The sequence below is a fragment of the Petaurus breviceps genome, unplaced genomic scaffold, assembly GCF_028583685.1.
Source record: "Petaurus breviceps papuanus isolate PSGF00001 unplaced genomic scaffold, PetGlider_PUasm1.0 90784, whole genome shotgun sequence".
NCBI classification, from domain to species: Eukaryota; Metazoa; Chordata; class Mammalia; order Diprotodontia; family Petauridae; genus Petaurus; species Petaurus breviceps.
Window position 1 is genome coordinate 6,338,473 of NW_027187345.1, and position 20,491 is coordinate 6,358,963.

Genomic DNA, 20,491 nt, shown 5'->3' on the forward strand with positions numbered 1-20,491 from the left:
CGAAAGTTATATCTAAATGGAATTCTTTAATGAAGTCCAGTCTCATGGTTTCTCTTCTAATAGGGTGAAAAAACTCAAGGAGACCCTGGTGGCTGTGCAGCAGCTGGATAAGAACATGAGTAGTCTCAGATCCTGGCTCGCGCACATTGAATCAGAGCTAGCTAAGCCCATCGTCTATGACTCCTGTGACTCCGAGGAGATACAAAAGAAGCTTAATGAGCAGCAGGTAAAACTTTAAAAAAATTAAGGGAAGAAAGGAGATTTTTGTTTTGTTTTTTAAATTCTGAAATGATCTGCCTCCTGGTAGTGGTGCATGATAACAGAGAAGACACAGCAAAGTGAGTGCTTGGGCAAATAGCCTTCCTGCCATTACAGAGCAAAGCTGTTCTAAGAGAGAAGGCACTCAGTACCATTGGTTAGTTTCAGTTGTCTTTGTCACTGGAGGTACAAAGGGCTGTCCACTGATTGCTTCTTCAATGGAAGGTGAGTCATATTTGCCGTGAACCATGCAAAAGAATATTTGCTTTATTTGTTTATTTTTGCATCCCCTCCTCACTTCTAAAAGCTTAAAAAATAGCCTTTTATTCCTTGCAAGGCTTGAAGAAATCTTTAAATATAGTATGTTCTGAAGTTTTCATACTTATAGTTCCAAAGAGTGAATTTTTTTGTTTGTTTTGGAGGGCAATTGAGGTTAAGTGACTTGCCCAAAGTCACATGGCTAGTAAGTGTGTCAAGTGTCTGAGTCTGGATTTGAACTCAGGTCCTCCTGACTCCAGGGCTGTTGCTCTATTCACTGCGCCACCTAGCCGCCCCCGAAGAGAGAATTTTATTACTGCAAGAATTTTTACATGAATTATATGTAAGCTACCAGATGCTTTCTTGAAGGCAGGATTGTATAATGGAAACAGTAAAAGACTTAGATTAAGGAAAAGCTAAATTCAAACTCTACCTTAGATAATTACCAGCTGCATGACTTTTGGCAAATGATTTAATTCAGGTTGTTTCTGTTTTGCCATGTAAGATAAGAGAGTTGGATTTAATGGGCTCCAAGGTTTCTTCCAGCTCTAACTCTGACCCTATGATCTTATAACAGGCTACTAATATATACATAGAAAATCGGGCATCTAACTGTGAAATATAAGATTGAATCATGCAAAGATTAAAAGAAGATAACGCTGATTTTCAGTATTATTTAATAGAAGTTTCTTTAATATTTTATGAAATATATGTGGATATGAAATAAAACTTGACATCTTGTTACTCATTTTTATATCTAATATTTAGATGTAGGTTTCAAATAATAAACTCCATAACTTTACAAGACATATTGTATGTACCATAGTACCATTCAAGTCAATCATCAGTACGTATTTACCAAGTGCCAGTGCTAAGTGCTTGGGATATAGTCAGACAAAAGACAGTTTTTTCTCTCTAGAAGCTCACATTGTAATGGAGGACTACTATATATAGGTATACTACTATACCAAGCATAGAAATCAACTGGCTGACCAGTTTGTATACATTAGAAAGTGCCTGAAGACACTATTCAGTCGTGCTTAGTGAATTTTGAGTAAATAGCTAGAAAATAGACATTTGAAGTGAGATAGAAAAGGTAGAAAAGAACTAGATTGTAGAAGGCTTTACATTTCAAGCAGAAATATTTACATTTATTTCTAGTGACAATAGGAAACCCCTGAAGATTTTTGAGTAGCACAGGGATGTAGTCAAATTTGTATTTTAAAATTATCAATCCCACAACTATGTGGATTCTTTATTGGAGAAGAAAGAGACTCAGAAGCAGAAAGGTCAATTAAGACATTATTGTAATAGTCCAGGCAAAACAAGACAATGAATTAATCTTCCCTCCTTCCTTCCGTCCTTCTTTTCTTCCTTCCTTCCTTCCTCCCTCCCTCCCTTTCCTTCCTTTTATCCTTCCTTATTCCTTTCTTTCTTTCCTTCCCTTTCAATCATTCATTCTTTCCTTCCTTCATTTCCTTCCTTTCTTTCCCTCCTTCCCTCCCTTCACTTCTTCCCTTTCTTCCTTCTTTCCTTCCTTCCTTCATTCTCTTCCCTGCCTCTTTCCTTCCTTCTCTTCCCTACTTCCGTTCTTCCCTTTCTTCCTTCTTTCCTCCCTCCTGTAATTTCCTTCAGCAAAAGTACACACAGAGAGACACACAAAATCAGAAGATTTCTTATTATTTTATTTGAAAGGGCACTGACTTACCTATAGATTCTATATAAGCCTTCAAACCCTTAGTGGTGATCTTGTCAGTCAAATATAGCTTTGTAAATTCTTGTGAATATACCATGTAATGATGTCTTGCTATAGTAGGAATTAAAATACCACCACAGTGTAGTAAATTCAGTAACTTTGAAATTGGATTTATGGCTTATCACAATTATTATAATTCTCTTTGTAATCTCTTAATGTTTGAAATTAACCAGAAAATTCAGGATTTGAGGCACCTTTGTTATGGAGTTATCTAATGGAGATGAGTAGGGTGAGATTTGCCAGTGAAAACCTAGTCCTTGGAGCTTATATATCTGTTGGCTGCCAAACAACATGAAAGCCTGACCATCCTGCTTCCACAAATGATGATGGAAAGTGGCTTTACCAATTTACTTTATAGCATATGCAATTATTCTCTAACTATTTCCTGTTGACTTCCCAGATGTTGACAAAAAGTCATTTATTTGGCTGCTGAGCCAAAGCTGAAAGCATCTACACAAGAGCACAAAGACATGAAATCTCTCTTTCTCTCCCAACAGTTTTTAAACAAGCTCTGTGTGTGGTCCATAGGCTCTGGGCTCACTCTCCTAACCCACAAGCCCTAACAGGTCAAATGCCCAGAGTTCATCTAGTTATAGCTCATCTTATAGTTAAAGGAATAACTCTGAGGGACTGGGGCTATCTTTCTAGTAATATCGCTCATTAGCTGCCTTCCTATGTGTTCTTCCTAATTCTAATCAACCTGGGAATTATTAATCTAGAAAAGTAAAGACTGATGGGGGACATAACAGCTATTTTCAAGTATTTAAAAGATTGTCATATAAATGAGGCATTTGACTTTTTTCTGTTTAATACCCCATATACACCATGAGCTATGGGAGGAAGATGTAAAGATAAACTTTAGGCTCCATGTGAGTAAACATTTTTTTTAATTTAAATTTAAAAAAAACACTCCCTATTAGAGCTGTCCAAAAGTGCCTGAGACTCCCTTGGGTGTTACTAGTTTATTGTCAGAGACTAGATTTAAACTCAGGTCTTCCTGGCTTCCTTCTCTTCACTATTCCATAGCTGCTTCAGGGTCAATGCTTTCTTAAACGACTATAAAAGGAAATTTAAAATAATAATAGGTTGTCACAAAACATCTTTAATAATGATATCCTTTAGCATGTAATATAAAAATGTGAATCTTCCTGTTAGCAAATGAGATTGTACAATTTATTCTCGATTATGCATACATATGTATATACTGAGATTTCTCTGTTGTAACCATGACTATTATTCATTTTATAAGAATATTTTTAAACCATTTCAGCAGCTCTAATTTATTTGTCAAATAAATGCTAAAGTTAGTCATACTTTCTCAAAGACAGATCATAGATATTTGAAATAATTTAATAAATGACCCTATGCTTACAGGAAACTAATTGATGTATGGCATGCTCAGCATTTTAATTAGATTCTTCTTATTTCTTTAATTATAGCATTAGTGTTCTTTCATAGTTATTCTGATTCCACTATTATTGAAGATAATTTTTTTCCAATTAAGCAAATTTAAATAGTTTATGAATATGACATACACATCACAGGCACTTAAGTATTTGTCAATTTTATACTAGTTTTTTCTTCCTAATTTTATATGAAATTTTTGGTGATATTGGGACATTTTGGGGGGCTTTTCCAAGATCTAGGTCTTTTTTTTCCTGAGCAAACACAAAAGAAAAATAATTATCTGAAAGAGAAATTTTAGAAAACCAATTGCCCAAGGATTGTTTACCAGTATGAAGATAGATTTTTTTAGGTGTTTGTAGTAGCAGGCACCATAGCATCCCCAGAATGGCTGCCAACACAGGTTCTTAGATCTGCTTTTCTAAAGGAAAGCAACTCAAAATGGGTTAACAATCTTGTTTTAATAAAACATATGTCATTTGCCTAGTTCAGGGAGAAAAGGTCAGCACCCCAAACTTCAGAGAATACAAACAAGTTACAAGCAGAAGTTACAAGAAGACAGAGAAACAGATCAAGCAGACAGGCTTCCAACTGTCTGACCATTACATCCATACCTAGTCACAGTTACCAGAGAGGGAAGCACCAACATCTGGGTTTTCAAAGGAGGGGGGCTCAAAGGCTGCCCAGAGTCTCATCCAGTCAAATCACACAACACTTCTCAAAGTGAGCCCCAAATCAAAGCCTCACATCAGGGTATATATAACCTTCTCCTGGCTCAGAGAATGTCACAACCCTCTTGACCCACTGCCCAATCACAAAGCACCAAGGTGTGGGCATTCCTGAAAAACCAAGCCTCCCGCCACAGCCTCCAGGTCCACTTAAGCCTATCAAAGGGCCTAGGGGCAGGAAAGATCTTAAATTCCCATTTCCATAACAATGTTCAGACTTTTTAAAATTTATTTCAAAGGTAAAATAATCATTCAGAAATATTTACTAATGAAGAAGAGTGTGTCTCTTTGAAAGACTTTCTGTTACAATTTCTCTGTGCTTTAGAAACAATTTATCATTTATTTGCTTTGTTTGATGTAATTACAATGGCACAGTAGAATGATCAATGGTTTTTATTAGTGTCAATAAAAGAAAAAGTTCCTGACATATTATCTGAGCTTTAAGATTATAGATATTATGGTATTGGAGATATTATATTAATTATAGATATAATATGTTTTAGCATATTTAGATTATCAAAGAATAAAAAGGCTTTGCTAAAGTTGTCACCTTTGTCTTGGTCTAGAGAGATTAAGGCTGACTCACCAAAGGACTGTAGAAGGACTGATTCCATTATTATTGTATCTGTAGATACAAATATTCTAAAGAATAATTTGCTAATTTCCTTGATTTTCCCGGGAACTTAAAACAAATTTTTCCTATATAACATATCAACAATTGCAACAATAATAATAGCTCATCTTGAGTAGTGTTTTAAAATTTGCAAAGCACTTCACTTATCTCATTTAATCCTTATAACTGTGAAATTGGTACCATTATTATTCTAGTTTTATAGAGAGAGAAATTGAAACTGGGAGTAGTTAAATGACTTGCACAGCATCATACCACTAGTAACAATTGCAAGATTCAGATCCAAGTCTTCCTAATTCTATGTTTAACACTGTATTTATTGTACTACTGTATATAATATACTAGCTGCTTCATAGGTTTTAGAACTAAAAATACTTTTATATAATTTATCTATCAATCTATATATCTCTCTGTTAGTGAGGAAACTAAGGCCTGAGGTTAAGTGAATTGACTATGAATTGGGGCTGCTTAGTATGGTCATATGTTAAGACTTTTTAAAATTCAGGAGTATTATTACTTGGGTGGAGTTGAACATTAGATGCTGATGAAGACCCATCTGGGCTCACTAGTCTCCCTCTCACCCTTTGGAAAAGGCAGTAGAAATTCAGAAGATGAAGAATACAATGGAACAAGAATGTTTCAGTAGGGTAGCTATGTAATCAGATCAGTTTCATGTGCACAACAGTTTTATCTAAAATGTTACAACACTGGAAGGTAATCAAATCACTTAACGAGACCAAATTTTACAGATAGAACCACAACGGTCTCTTTCATCGACATGGTAACAGTGGGAGAATCATACGGAGGGTTATATGTCATGGTTGGAGAATTTTGCTGATCATGCTGCCTTCTTCACCCAAGCCATTAATGTTCCAACTATCCCATTAAGCAATAATGGAGAAAGTTTGTCATACAAATGATAAACAGTTTTTTTTTTTACCTACACACACATTATTGAAACCTCAGTAAAACATCGATTGAAGGGAAAGGATATATTTTAGGGAATTAATACAAATACCTTAGCTGAGTCTCACCTTCCTCATCTGTCAAATGAGAATATTTGTAATATTAATAACCCATACTTATTTCACTTCTTTAAGGTTTTCATAGCACTTTCTTCAAAACAGTACTATGAAGTAGGTAGTTACAAATATTTCTATCCCCCTTTTGCAGTTGGGCAGGCTGAGGCCTGGGAGATTAGAGGATGTGTCTGTGCAAATAACTCATAAATTTCAGAGGTCTAACTTAAACCTATGTCTTTTTTTTTTTTTTTTTGCTTTTTTTGAAGGGCAATTGGGGTTAAGTGACTTGCTTAAAGTCACATAGCTAGTAATTGTGTCAAGTGTCTGAGGCCGGATTTTGAACTCAGGTCCTTCTGACTCCAGGGCCAGTGCTCTATTCACTGTGCTACCTAGCTGCCCCCAAACCTATGTCTTCTGACCGCTATGATGGATGCTGAGTTCAGTCATCTTTATACTATACATACATCATGGAGTTGTATTGGAAAAGTGCTTACCCTATTATACAAATGAGTCACTATTATTCATGTGTCTATCACTCAAAATTATATCTTTTATTTACTGTTGTATCCTCCAGTGAATTATAAACTCTTCAAAATAAGGGATTATGTCTTATCTAAAATTCATGAGTCTTCTAACCCCTTCCATAGTGTTCTGCACACAATATCTAATTGATAGATGCTCATTGAACCTGTTGATTTTTTAAAAGTTTTATCAACATGTGATTAAGATGTTTTATAATGACTCACTATATTAAAAATGATCCTTAATGTCATCTAATTACCAGGTATTAATATGTTAAAAATATCTATAGGAAGAACATAATTGAAAAATGAATGAGAAGGAAGAGAAATGTTTTGGTTTGGGGTCAGCTTCCTAAAATTTAGGAATCCAAACCATTTTTCATGTTGTCTTGGATTCTCTGAGTCCTAATTTTAGTACAAAATAACTAATACAATCATCTTTCTCCCCCAAAAATGAAGAAAAGAAGATTCGTGTTCTGACCAAGAGAATATATTTACTATTTTCTTAGTCTGGGAGTCAGGGTGAGATGTCATACTCTTTCCAGGCAGACCAGTGACTAGGAATATACTTATTTGTGGTTTGGTTTTTTTGTTTTGTTTTGTATTCTCTGCCAAAGAAAATGATTGCTACATGAAAAGTGACAGAAAAAAAATGACTAATAGGGAGTTGATGCCCACAATATATAAATAGATAGTAAGAGATTGCCTAACCACCCTTGATGAATGCATTTCTCCTGGCCCTGAAAACTGTGTCTTTAGGTCCTGAAAGAACTAACAGATATGATTACTGAGCCACTGGAGGTGATATTTGAAAAATCATGGAAAATGAAAAAGAGATTTCAAGATCGGGAAAAAAGGGAAATGTCCTGATTTTCAAAAAATGGACAGAAGCAGAATTTGCACATTATAGGCCACAATGGGCTTGAATTCTGTTCTTAGGGAATTTTTTTGGATGGATCATTTGAGAAATTGTTAGCAGGCATCTAAAAAAGGGAAGCAATTATTACAAAAACTAGCATGGATTCATCAAAAATAGGTAGAATTAACCTCATTGCCTTATTTCCTTTTTCCACAAGATTACCAAGGTCATAGATGAAAAGAATTCTGTAGATATAGTTAACCTAAATTCTGGCAAAGCTTTTGATAAAGTATCTCATATTGTTCTTGGAGAGATGAATAGATATGCATAATACAATCAGATTGACTCCAAACTGTTTGAATGAATAGACCCAAATAATAGTTGTTAATTATGCAATTCATCATGTTAGGAGGTTTCCAGTAGAGTACTGCAGAGATACATTTTTGACATTATAGTGTTGAACATTTTTATCAAGAATTTGGATAAAACCATAGATGTCATACTCATCAAATTTGCCAATGATGCAAAGCTGAATGGGATAGATAATACAGTAGATTAAAGACTCTGAATCCAAAAGGAATCCAATAAGATTAAATTCAGTAGAGATTGATATAAAGTTTAATTGGGTAAAAAAAAAGTCATCTTCACAATGAGATTGATGAGTCATGGTTAGGTAGCAGTTCTGAAAATAATTTGGACATTTTAGTGAACTGCAAGCTCAATGTGAGTTAACAGTGAGCTATGGTAACTAAAAAAAACTAATGCAGTCCTGAATCTCCAGCAGGATGGAGATGAGAGTCCCACTCTCCTCTGTCCTCAGCAGAATATTGTCATCATCTGTAATATTGGGTTTAGTTCTGAGTTCTGTGATTAGCGAAGTTATGTTGATAAATTACAAAGTGTCACAAGAAGGGCAAAGAGATGAATGAAGTTCAGGCCAAATGGAGATTAGCTGAAGAAAGTGGGTGTGTTTAACTTGGAGAAGATTCATGGCAGGGGACATGATCACTGTCGTATGACTGACATGTAAAGCAAGGATTAGATTTTTTTGTTGTTGTTTGGCTCCAAAAGGCAGAACCAAAAGCAATGGGAGAGGCCAATTTAGGCTCAATTCCAGAAAAAAAGAAAAAGAAAAAGAAAACTTCCAAACAATCAGAGTTACCTAGAGTGGAACAGATTATCCCAATATGTCATAGGTTCCCTCTCCTGGGAGGGCTTTAAACAGAGGATGGACAACCACTGGCCAGGTGTGTCATAATATAGGGATTCCTATGGAATAGACTAAAGGATCACTGTGATCCTTATTCTCAAATTATGTGATTCTGTGAAGATCATTATATAAATAAATGCCTGGAAGGTATGCCTTACTGTTCAGTCGTTTCTTGGTATTTGATATTTCATGGTATTTTCATTTCATCCAAATCAGGTTTATCATATGAAAGAACATTTAGGGAAATTATGTGCAAAAACAAAGCAAAAAAAAAGTCAACATAACTCTGATGCTATATATAAAACAGATATAAATTTTAAATATTTTAAATTTAAATTGCTGGCTAAAAAATACATAGCTTCTTTTATACATCTTTATTAGTCTGGTAGAAGTTAGCAAGACTGTTTCCTGGTAAAGGCCATGATTGTGACATAGCTGATGGTAGAAAATCTGGGGTGATTCAGAAATTGTGCCTTCATGTGTACATGAAGATTTTAAACTGTGGTGAGTCTATCTAGATTGTATACTACATTTTTTTTAAACCAAAATTGTGATTTATATCAGAAGGGAAAATTCCTGGAGAGATTTTGTCTGCCCACACATGCTCATAGACTCTGCAACTTATAATTTTAGAAGACTCCCCAAGAGGTTAATTGTCTTGATCAGGATCACACAGCCAGTATATTTCAGAGAAGAGATTTGAACCTATGTCCTTCTAACTAAAAACTAGTTCTTAATCCATTAAACCATACTGCCTCTAGTTGGGCTCCATGGGGGTATTCTAAGCAACATATGGAATAATAGAGTTGAAACTAGATATGAATATTTAAAATACCCTGATTCCCCTAAAGACAATGTACTATCTATACATAAATGTAATAATAATTATGAAAAACATCTGTAGGTGAGCCATTGTAATAAAGAATCAACATATTGTCAACAAGCAGGCCAGGACAGCAAAGCATCTTTCCTCTCTTTCTGCATTTTCTCTGCCCCTTTCTTGTGGGCAGAGTTTGGGTGAGTGACCAAGCCAAGGGAGGGACCGCATAGTTCTTGTGTGGAAATTTGGGTTCTGGTTACTGCCAGATTTGGAGGCACATCTGATTGCTTTATACTGACAAACTGCTGACCTCTTCTATCACTATTCCAGAGGTCCACAGTACTTAGATTATATTTGTTCTGACTGAATTTACTATAAATTGCAATTATTTGCCTTTTAATCATGCTAGTTTGTCTAATATAGTCAAAACACCTATATATTTAGCACAGTAGTCCTTAACCAAGCGTCTGTGAACATTTTATTAAGATATTTTGATAGTTGTATTCTACTATAATTGGTTTTATTTCTAATCCTATGTATTCAATTTTATATATATATAATTTTTTTTTGCCTTTTTTGAGGGCAATTGGGGTTAAGTGACTTGCCCAAAGTAAGTGTGTTAAGTGTCTAAGGTCGGATTTGAACTCAGGTCCTCCTGACTTCAGGGCTGGTGCTCTATTCACTGCGCCACCTAGCCACCCCAATTTTATATATTTAAAACATTATTCTAAGAAGGTTCCATCTGACTGAAGGGTGGTTCATGACATAAAAAATGGTCAAGACCCACTGCTATCTATCTATCTGTCCATCTGTCTGTCTATCATACTTTATTGTTTTTATCTGTACATACATGTTTGCTGTGTGGTACTATTTATCTATCATCTAGCTACGTTTGAATGAATGAATGAAAAAGAATCTATTAATCACATACTATTTGTCAAGCACTGTGCTAAGGGCTGGGCCAACAAATAAGAAAACAAAATCCATGTCTTTAAAGAGCTCATACTCTAATTACAGGAGATAATACATATAGGTAGATTCAGCTTTGGGGTAGATGGCTCTCTATTCTATAAATCTCTAAAAGTTACTTAAGCCTTTAAAAATGATATATGTGAATCTTTTTGTCATTGAGTCATTTCAGTCACGTCCAACTCTCCATGATCCTATGTGGGGTTTTTTTGGCAGAGATACTGGGGTGCTTTGCCGTTTCCTTCTCCAGCTCATTTTACAGATGAAGAAATTGAGGCAAAGTGGGTTAAGTGACTTGCCCAGAGTTAAATGACTTGCCTTATTAAAAGTGATATTTAATAAAATGCAAGTTTCTGAAGCAAGATTTGAACTCAGAAAGATGAGTCTGCCAGACTCTAGGCCTGGCAGTGCCACCGAGCTTCCCCATATGTAAATATAGATACACGCTTACCTTTGCACATATACACACACACACACACACACATATGTGTGTGTATTTACATATATAGTAGAAATGATTGTACTCAGAAATTCTTCTCTCAGTTACATGCAGGTTTCTGAAATATAGACTATCTTCTCAACCATATCACACTATAGCTGCTGAAAATGAAGTCTCTGTATATACACACATAGTTCTTAAAGGTTTAATTTGTTTAGGGAAGGCTGTTCCTGGTTTATCCTCACCTTATAACTTACCTGGATCTATTAATTGCATCCTGAAAATGGTTTTTATGGCCTTTAATATCATCAACCACATTCCCAGTTTAAAAAGTTTTCTTCCAATAATCCAGTAAAGTATTATAAATTCAATAATTTTGCTTCTCTGTAACTTTCAAAATGCCTGCTTTCAACTCCTAATTTTTAGTCCTAGGACCCACATAAAATTTCCAAAGGAAGACTCGTTCTTTATCAGTCATCAAATAAATCTATGGAGAGTTGTTGAATTTTCCTTATGTAAATTGTCAGTTGCCTCATTTGCGTGCTTGTCCTTTGATTTTTGACCTAAGCATGATGTATTCTCCTCTAGGAACTTCAAAGAGACATAGAGAAACACAGCACTGGTGTTGCATCAGTCCTCAATTTGTGTGAGGTGCTTCTCCATGACTGTGATGCGTGTGCTACAGAGACAGAATGTGACTCCATTCAGCAGGCAACACGAAACCTAGACAGACGATGGAGAAACATATGTGCGATGTCCATGGAAAGGAGACTCAAGTAAGCAGGATGTTTAAACTGTTTAAAAAAGAGAACACTCTCCCCCCAACCTGCCCACCCACCCACATGAGTTGGTATAAAAATGTGTCACTCTTCCTTAGTCCTTACAGAGCTAGAAAATATTTTTGATACTTCAATTCTACCATAGCCTAGAGTGGGGCTGGTAGTAATATGAGCGTGCAATGAAAGAAACATAACCTTAACAAGTCAAGTTATGACTTCCTTAACTAGATAATTTACATTTGGAAAAATGTGACTTTGCTTAAAAGGAACATTCACTTATTAGCAATGAAAATGTAACAAGTCAAAGATGATTTATCTCTCCGCTCTTGGAAGTTTAAAGTACTGAAAAACATCAGGGTGTTGGATAAAGAATGAAATGACTTTAAACCCCAGTTTCAGTGCTCTGCCAATGAAAAAATGATTATTTGTCTGGTTGCAAAAACATCCATTTTATGAGGGTGAGCCTGATCTTATATTGGACTGCAATTCTCAAGCCTTATTTTTATTTCATTAGAATACTGGCATAAGTGTACACTGTAACGTGGTGTTGCATTTATAAGCCTCTTTATACAGATTCAATGGAGCTCATGTTTCTTGCTTTAGAGTATCCTGTTCTACACATTCCAAATCCAGGGCTTCAGGACATAGGGGGAAAAAAAAAACAGCTGTTTTATTTTAGCTCTAGCAGTTGTCTGTTTTCACCCTGGTCAAATTTGGGGTAAGGCACCGTTATTGTTTGGCACAACAGTTGCTTGTTTGGTCCCTCTCAATCCTGTGACCATTGTCTTGCTCCCAGGCAGCACTCTTGTGTGTAAACAGTCTTGAACGATTAAACTCTGGTACTTTTTTTTGGTCACAGAATTGAAGAGACCTGGCGATTGTGGCAGAAGTTTCTGGATGACTATTCTCGCTTTGAAGACTGGCTAAAGCTTTCTGAGAAGACTGCTGCCTTCCCCAGCTCTTCTGGGGTGCTGTATACAGTTGCTAAGGAAGAGCTCAAGAAATTTGAGGTGACTTACAAAGCTTGAAATTCAATATCTACTTATCCGGTTACAGCAGCCAACTGGTTGCCTCTCTGTTCCAGGACAAAAACTGTTTACTAAATGCACTCAGATCATACAACTCAGTTGGTAACTGGTCAGCTAATGTCTTTACTATTTTACAGTCCCATGTGTGTGACAAACACATATTTTTTTACTAAAAATCATAAAAGTTGGTAAATATGTTGGTTGGCCTAGTCACCAAATATCAGAACTATGATGTTTCACATAAGTATTTGGTTAAGGGAGAGATTTTAAAAGCAACAACAAGCATGAATACACAGAAACAAGCCTGGCTCCATGTTCTATTTGAAAATACCCCCTTGTCTTTTTTTTTTCTAAGTAACTTTTCAGTGCCATAAAGAAAGATATCATAAATAATATCATGCATTTTTAAATTAACTGGTATGTTTAAACTTTTTAAAAGTTTTTTTAAAAGATAAAATAAGGATTGTTTTCCCCTTATTTTGAGCCAAACATTTTAGTCCTGATCCACTTATTATAATAAAAGTCAGGTTGTACTTGGTATTTGTTTGATTAAAGTTGGGGTGAAACGTGAAGATGAAAAAGCAATGGTATAACAATAATTCATTAAGAATGGAGTCATGGGGTAGCTAGGTGGCTCAGTGAATAGAGCACCAGCCCTAGAGTCAGAAGGACCTGAGTTCAACTCCAGCCTCAGACATTTAACATTTACTAGCTGTGTAACCTTGGGCAAGTCACTTAACCCCAATTGCCCTTCCCCACTCCAAAAAGACCAAAAAAGAAAAAAAAGAATGGAATCATTCCATAATTTGTTCTAGGTCTACTTCCAGTTCCCAAGCCTGTGTCCATTCCGTCAGTTGCTATCTTAATGAAACATTCATTTTCCAACCCTTCAGCTGTTTCCCATTTTCACAGCTGAACATTATTTATTTCAACTTGATGTGACTCCTCTCCCTTCATCTGATATTAATAGAAAGATATGAAGAAATAATTACTAATGAAAAAAATAAAAAGCTTGCACCCTGAACTAATAGTTTAAAGCATTTATCTTACTCAAATCAATTGCAATTAAAGTTTTTTGCCTCTGACTGCTCAAGATACTAAAAAAACAGGACCACAAACCTAAACCCTATTGCTTTCATTTCTCTGAATATTTATTGATTTACTATAAAGAGACATAAAGAATACAATTACGTCCTTTCAGAAGTATATAATGTAATAGAGAAAAAGTAGCAGATAAACATAGAAAGTCAGAAGAGCTTATAGAAAGGCAGCCTGTAAACACTAGAGGGAATGTGACAGATAAGTTCTATGGGAATCCTTGAGTGAATGCAATAGTATCTATCTGTACCAGACTTGGTGCTTCTGTAAGAAGTGCTGGTAGAGGTTGCAAGTGAAAAAAGTTTAAGAAGCCCTACACTAGATCACAGAAAGTTTGCTATTCTGCAAATTCTAATTCCTCTGAGGACCCAAAACTTTGAAAATGATGCCAAGCTCTTTAAGAGGTTTTGTGGCATTTCATGTGAACCCTGAGATTAATGTACAAAGGTATATTACAGTCAGTTTGCATTAAGGGTAAAATCTTTTGTAGCTGTCTTATCCTAGTATAATAGTAATTTTAGATGTTCTTTTATACTTTTTTGCTCCTTTTGTGACAACATGGTTAGCTTAAATAATTAAATTAATATTCTTGAGCCCTGGAGCTTTTCTTAACTAAGAGAAATAATTACAAAATTAAATAAACAGCAAGAGAAAAGAAAGAAATTTTTGTTGATGGAAAATGTACAATAACATTTTTAAGGGATGTCAAGTGTGTAGGAAAGTCCCATGAGATGTGGAGGGTTGCCTACCCATAACAGAGCATCTCTTCTCTCTTGAGTAAATAGATATCTTTCTCTATTCAAGGGTAGCAAATGCTGTGTTCTCCTTCCCACTCTTTAGCAAGGGAGAATGATGAATCAGTATAGAATGGAAAATCAAGTAGAGTACATGAAAAATTAATAGGAGTCTCCAAAGGAGTATAATTATAGGGATAGAAATTTGTCGGAACCCTAAGTAATGAAATACATTAATGGTGACCATGAGATTCAAATGTACACACTAATTAATCATTGAATTGTCTTCCTCTTGCCTGGTCAAGAAAGAGAAGCATATTCTTTGGTTTCATGTTAAAATGTCATAAGCTGATCATTACATTAACACCACAGACTACATTTTAAAGGACAGATGGAAAATCTAATAATGCATATTATGCAATTTGTGTAAAGATTCTTCAGATATAAGCTATAATATAAAGTGAATGCAATTAAATGTCCATGGTTTAAAAAAAATGACAGCATATTTAAAATATATGTAAAGCCACAAGAATGGTCTTTACATATCACCAGATTTATTTGAAAATGTTATTTTTAAAAATTTTACCACAAGTTAAAATTAATTTGTATATCTATGGATATATTTATGGAAATTTGTATATCTATGGATATATTTATGGAAATTTATAAATAACTGGCTTCCCCCAAGTGCCAATTTGACTTTTATTTTATGGGCAAAAATATTCCAGAATTAAGGTAATTTGTGAATTACATCCTGATTTTGAGATCTGTTAGGCAAATGAGTGTTTATTTTTTGTTCTCTCTTTCGCATGATTTTCTACCTAAAAAATGCCAGTCATTTTAAAAACATATACTAGAGATTTAAATTCACTCAATTATTGGGATCAAGGGTAATTTACTTTTCACACTATTTTTCTAAAATGTTTGCTTCATGGTATGAACAAACTTATTTCTCCAAATGAATTTCCATTTCTGTTTTATTTATAATCCTTAGAAGGAAACAACCAACCAATATTTGTGTTGTATTTACTAAAGAAAATTGAAGAATTGTTCAAAGAAAAATCCTACATTACCTTTTTATTTATTGAAGCATTCTTTCTTTTTCCTAATATGACCTGATTTCCAGCTCTTTTCCCTTCAAGTCCTAATAAGATGTTAAATTCTTGAAAGTGGATAGGACCATCACTTTTTGATAGCTTTCCCAAATTATCTTTATGGAGGTAACATATATTTGAAAAGACGTTCAGTAAGAGATGAAAGGTAACAAACACATTTATACCTTGTTTAGTACTCAAAGGATCTATGATTTCTTCAATGTGGGTACTATCCCTTTTGTTGTTCAATCCTTTCCAAATCTTCATGATCCCATTTGGGATCTTCTTGGCAGAGATTCTAGAGTGGTTTACCATTCCTTCTCCAGCTCATTTTATAGATAAGGAACTGGGACAAACAGGTTCAGGGTCACATAGCAGCTAGTAAGTATCTGAGGCCAGATTTGAACTCAGGAAGCTGAGTCTTCTTGACTCTATTCTTGGCACTCTATACACTGCATCACCTAGCTGCTGTGGTGGGAGCAGGGGTTGGGGACTTCTATCTGGTGTCCAGTTTTCTGGTGATAGCCCCCCCTCCCCCGACTTAACTCAGTTAAGACCTTAAGCAGTACTTTGTTCTTATATAAATAGAAAAACTTAAACTGCTCCCATATTTGTGACAATAAGAGAAAAATCAACAGACTTTTACAGAGAACTTTTCACATGATGGCATTTTGATACTATTCCTGTCTTTTTTGTGGTTTTAGGCTTTCCAGCGACAAGTCCATGAAAGTCTTACCCAACTAGAACTCATCAACAAACAATATAGACGCTTGGCCCGTGAGAATCGTACTGACTCTGCTTGTAGCTTGAAACAGATGGTCCATGAAGGCAACCAAAGATGGGACAATTTACAAAAGCGTGTCACCTCCATCTTGCGCAGACTCAAGGTGTTTCTCATGCTTTGTTCTTAACTTAGAGGTGCTGTGCCCAAGCACTGAACCATCAGAAAGGAGTTTTATATTATATATCTCTAATTTTACCATACTAGAGGGATTTGGGATGGTTAAGAGACAAGAAAGAAAAAGGTAGGGAAATGTCTACTTATTGGTCTAGAGTAAGGGTTCTTACCTTGGGTCTTTGAAGGTTTTTTAAAAAATATTTTTATTTCCATATTTCAATTAAATTAGTTTCCTTTGTGATCTTACATATCTTATGAATTTTAAAACATTATTCTGAAATGGGGTACATAGGTTTCACCAGAATGCCAAAACATTCTATGATACCAAAAAAAACCCCAAAAAACCAACCCCGTTAAAAATCCCTGATCTACAGGCTTTCATTAGAAAGACAGACCTTTACCACACATCAACATTATTTTCCTTTTCCTCTCAGCATTTTATTGGCCAGCGTGAAGAGTTTGAGACAGCTCGTGATAGCATTCTGGTCTGGCTAACAGAGATGGATTTGCAGCTCACAAACATTGAACATTTTTCGGAATGTGATGTTCAAGCCAAAATAAAACAACTCAGGGTAAGAAATTGTGTGTGGCTCAGGTCTTTCATGGGAGAGGGATAAAAAGAGAATTCATGAAAGCTTAGTTCTGATACCTCTTTTGTAGGCCAGAATGAAGAAGACAGGAAATAGGCCTGTAAATGTTTACTTGGTTTCAGGACTGACAGCAATCTGCTAGTTAATTTTTCTAAATGGAATCTACCGAATCACTGTACAACTTGTGCAACAATTCTTTTAACCTCTCTGCAGTGTTTCATTGGGATTTCAGGTCGAAATTTTTTTTTTATCTAAACTGCTAGTTAATTTTTTTTCTGATCATTGCAAATATTTGTAATGTAAAATAATCCTTCCATTCAAGGCTAAGCCTTGTAATTCTTCATTATCACTTATGACAGAATAAGAGGAAATTAGCCAAATTTGGAAGAGGAAGGTCTCAATAAGGTAAGAGAAGAATTTTTGATAGGAAGAGTTGATATGCACTTAAATTATTTACCAAGAAAGGTTCTGGAGACTTCTTCTCAAGGGATTTTTAACTGCCTCAGTGCCTAATGATCTAGGATAGCATAATGAAATCTACACAATGACAAGATGATTAATTATATATTATCTCAATGATACTATTTTCTATGATCATAGATAAGTATCATAGTAAACACTAATATTTTATATTAACATAAAGCTTCTGAAGAGGTCTAGTTTGTTCATTTGTTTTCTGGCATTGGTTATCATCCAACCAATTTATCCCCCGCTTGTTGCCAGCATTTTGTAGGAAAGTTTTATTTTTTACCCAGGTTTATTACATCTGTAAAATACTATAATTCAATTACATTGCTCTGAATATGTGCTTTACATCATAGGAACTGATGGAAATTATCCTCAGTTGGCTTCCAAGGCTATTTTTCTCTGATTCTATAAGAAAGCAGATAGATGTTGATAGATAGCTTGGTACAGGGGGAAGAACACTCAGTCTGGCCAGGATCAGAAGACCTAATGCTGCCCACCTGATGCAGTTCTATCCTTTGCCACCCATGTGACTTGGGCAAGTGACATGATATATCTGGGCCTCAGTTTCCTCCCTACAAGATCAGGGACTTGGAGTAGATGACTGATAAGTTCCTTTCTACCTCTGCATCTATGCCTCCATTATACAAAAGTGTATTAAGTAGCTATAATTAAGGGGGGTTGTTAGTGTTTGTTTTTTCTCATTCACTTAAAGGAGAGTTCTACTTAATGAAAGCTGGTAGTTTCAATTCCTGGCATCTGAATCTATGGGTTTATGTTTTTACTTTCTATTCTAGGAAGTCTCTGATAGTCTCCAATTATGTCTATGGAGAATAAATATAATAGATTCATGGCCAAATTCCCTATAATGAACTAAAATATATAAACAGTTCAAAATGATTTAACATGAATTTGGGCAATGATATTTACATACAGTTTTTGTGCTATTAAGGCATTCCAGCAGGAAATTTCACTGAACCACCATAAAATTGAGCAGATAATTGCCCAAGGAGAACAACTGATCGAAAAGAGTGAACCACTGGATGCAGCTGTCATCGAAGAAGAACTGGATGAACTCCGGCGTTACTGTCAGGAGGTCTTTGGTCGTGTGGAACGATACCATAAGAAATTGATTCGCCTTCCTGTATGTACCATTCAAAGCTTTTATTAATAACACTCTGAATTTTAAGTGGGTTTACCTCTTATCAAAAAGATATGGAAACCTACCAAAGGATCAAAATAGAATGATAATTGACTTAGAAAAAAAAAGTAGCTCAATGGAAGACTCATGATAACAAAATTTAGGTGACTCTTTTTCTCTCTGAAAACTGATATTTTCATGTTTGAAGGTCTAGAAGCTACTAAAACTCTAGGTATGTATTGGGGAGAGGGTAGACTGTATGTGTGTGCCTATAAGTGTTAGAGATGAGCTTGGATTTTGCTAGTATGTGTTCATTTGCTAGATTCCTATGTTCCACATGAATTCAGATATTAAACTCAGGTCTTCATTCTCATTTTATGAAGTTTATATTTTCCCTATTAAGCTAGGAACATGGGGAGAGAGGGGAGCTGGAGGGAGGTGAAGATTGGAAGCTAAGCAGAAGAGAAATAGGAAAGAAGGAGTCTAAAAACAAAATTAACACGCCTGGTGTCGCTTTTACTTCAGCTGACAGATGACGAGCATGACTTGTCTGACAGAGAGCTGGACCTGGATGAATCGGCAGATCTCTCCGACATCCACTGGCATGATAAGTCTGCAGACAGCGTGCTCTCTCCACATCCATTCTCCAATCTCTCCCTTTCACTCCCCCAACCTCTCCGGAGCGAGAGGTCAGGAAGAGATACTCCTGCAAGTGTAGACTCCATCCCTCTGGAGTGGGATCATGACTATGATCTCAGTCGTGACCTGGAATCAGCAGTTTCAAGAACCTTGACTTCCGAAGATGAAGAGGGTCAAGAAGACAAAGACTTCTATCTCCGGGGAGCTATTGGTCTAGCAGGTGAGAGCACTTGTTTTAAAGAAACTAGAAAGAAATCTAAATGTAAAAAGAAATCTAAATCTAAGCTTATTTTAAAGAAAGTGGAAAGAAATCTAAATCCCAACAAAGATATATAAATGATCCTGGATTTAGCAGGCTAGCACCATTTTCTTTTCTCTAAAATCAGTGGGATTTGTACATGAGGGCACAATTAATCCTGTACTTGATTAGCTGTTACTAAAGGGGAATGGTCATATGTCAACCTTTATAAATGTTAGATTCATTCCTAGGGGAGAATCCTATGACTCTTTTTTTCCTTTGATAGCTAATTTATATCCCAGATGTCTGACTGTTCTGAAAAAAACTATTGTTGCTCTGATTTATAGCTCTTCGTTGCAGGGGACATTCCAGAATTGAAATTGTTTCTTTGTATTCCAAAGGATGCATACTGCAAATTAGACCTGATAACTTGCTTTTTTCCCTTCCTCCCAGGAAAACTATTTCCTCCATAAGGAGAATGAACTTTCCAGTGCTTAGAAAGCAACTCAGAATGTGCTTTTTTTGCAGATGTAGTGATCCCAGAAAGCCCTGAGGCCTATGTAAAACTCACAGAAAATGCAATCAGAAATACCTCTGGTAGGCATGAAAACAGCCTAAGCATAGTGAGAACCAAGTTCCTCACCCATGCCTGTAACAATCTCCTTCTCTTAGCACATCTGCCCAACTTTGCTCAGCTTATGGCACAAGCATGTTAATGCAGAGCTTTTCTCTCTTATCTCTCTGCTGGAAGATACTTGTCATATTACTCATTATCAAGAGGATAGGTTTTCAAGATGAGACATGGCACCTTCTCAACATGTTAGATACTAACGACTATTATCAAGGACAAACAAAGATGGTCTTTAGCCCTTTACAGCCATAATAGCAGCAGCTTACAGAGTGCAGTGAGAT

At 35.6% G+C, this 20,491-nt stretch overlaps 1 protein-coding gene across 10 annotated transcripts in view; it reads left to right on the forward strand.

The window, feature by feature from the left end:
* The window catches only part of SYNE1 (spectrin repeat containing nuclear envelope protein 1), a 575,153-nt gene that overhangs the window by 527,356 nt on the left and 27,306 nt on the right, over positions 1 to 20,491 (forward strand). For 8 of the 10 annotated variants that reach the window (XM_069069647.1, XM_069069646.1, XM_069069648.1 and 5 more), the window contains 8 exons: positions 64 to 226; positions 11,464 to 11,651; positions 12,514 to 12,664; positions 16,313 to 16,495; positions 16,941 to 17,078; positions 18,514 to 18,705; positions 19,228 to 19,561; positions 20,108 to 20,176. In XM_069069647.1, the coding sequence (XP_068925748.1) occupies positions 64 to 226; positions 11,464 to 11,651; positions 12,514 to 12,664; positions 16,313 to 16,495; positions 16,941 to 17,078; positions 18,514 to 18,705; positions 19,228 to 19,561; positions 20,108 to 20,176 (1,418 nt within the window). The remainder of the gene's footprint in view (positions 1 to 63; positions 227 to 11,463; positions 11,652 to 12,513; positions 12,665 to 16,312; positions 16,496 to 16,940; positions 17,079 to 18,513; positions 18,706 to 19,227; positions 19,562 to 20,107; positions 20,177 to 20,491) is intronic. The other 2 variants (XM_069069649.1, XM_069069650.1) reach the window with 1 other exon arrangement.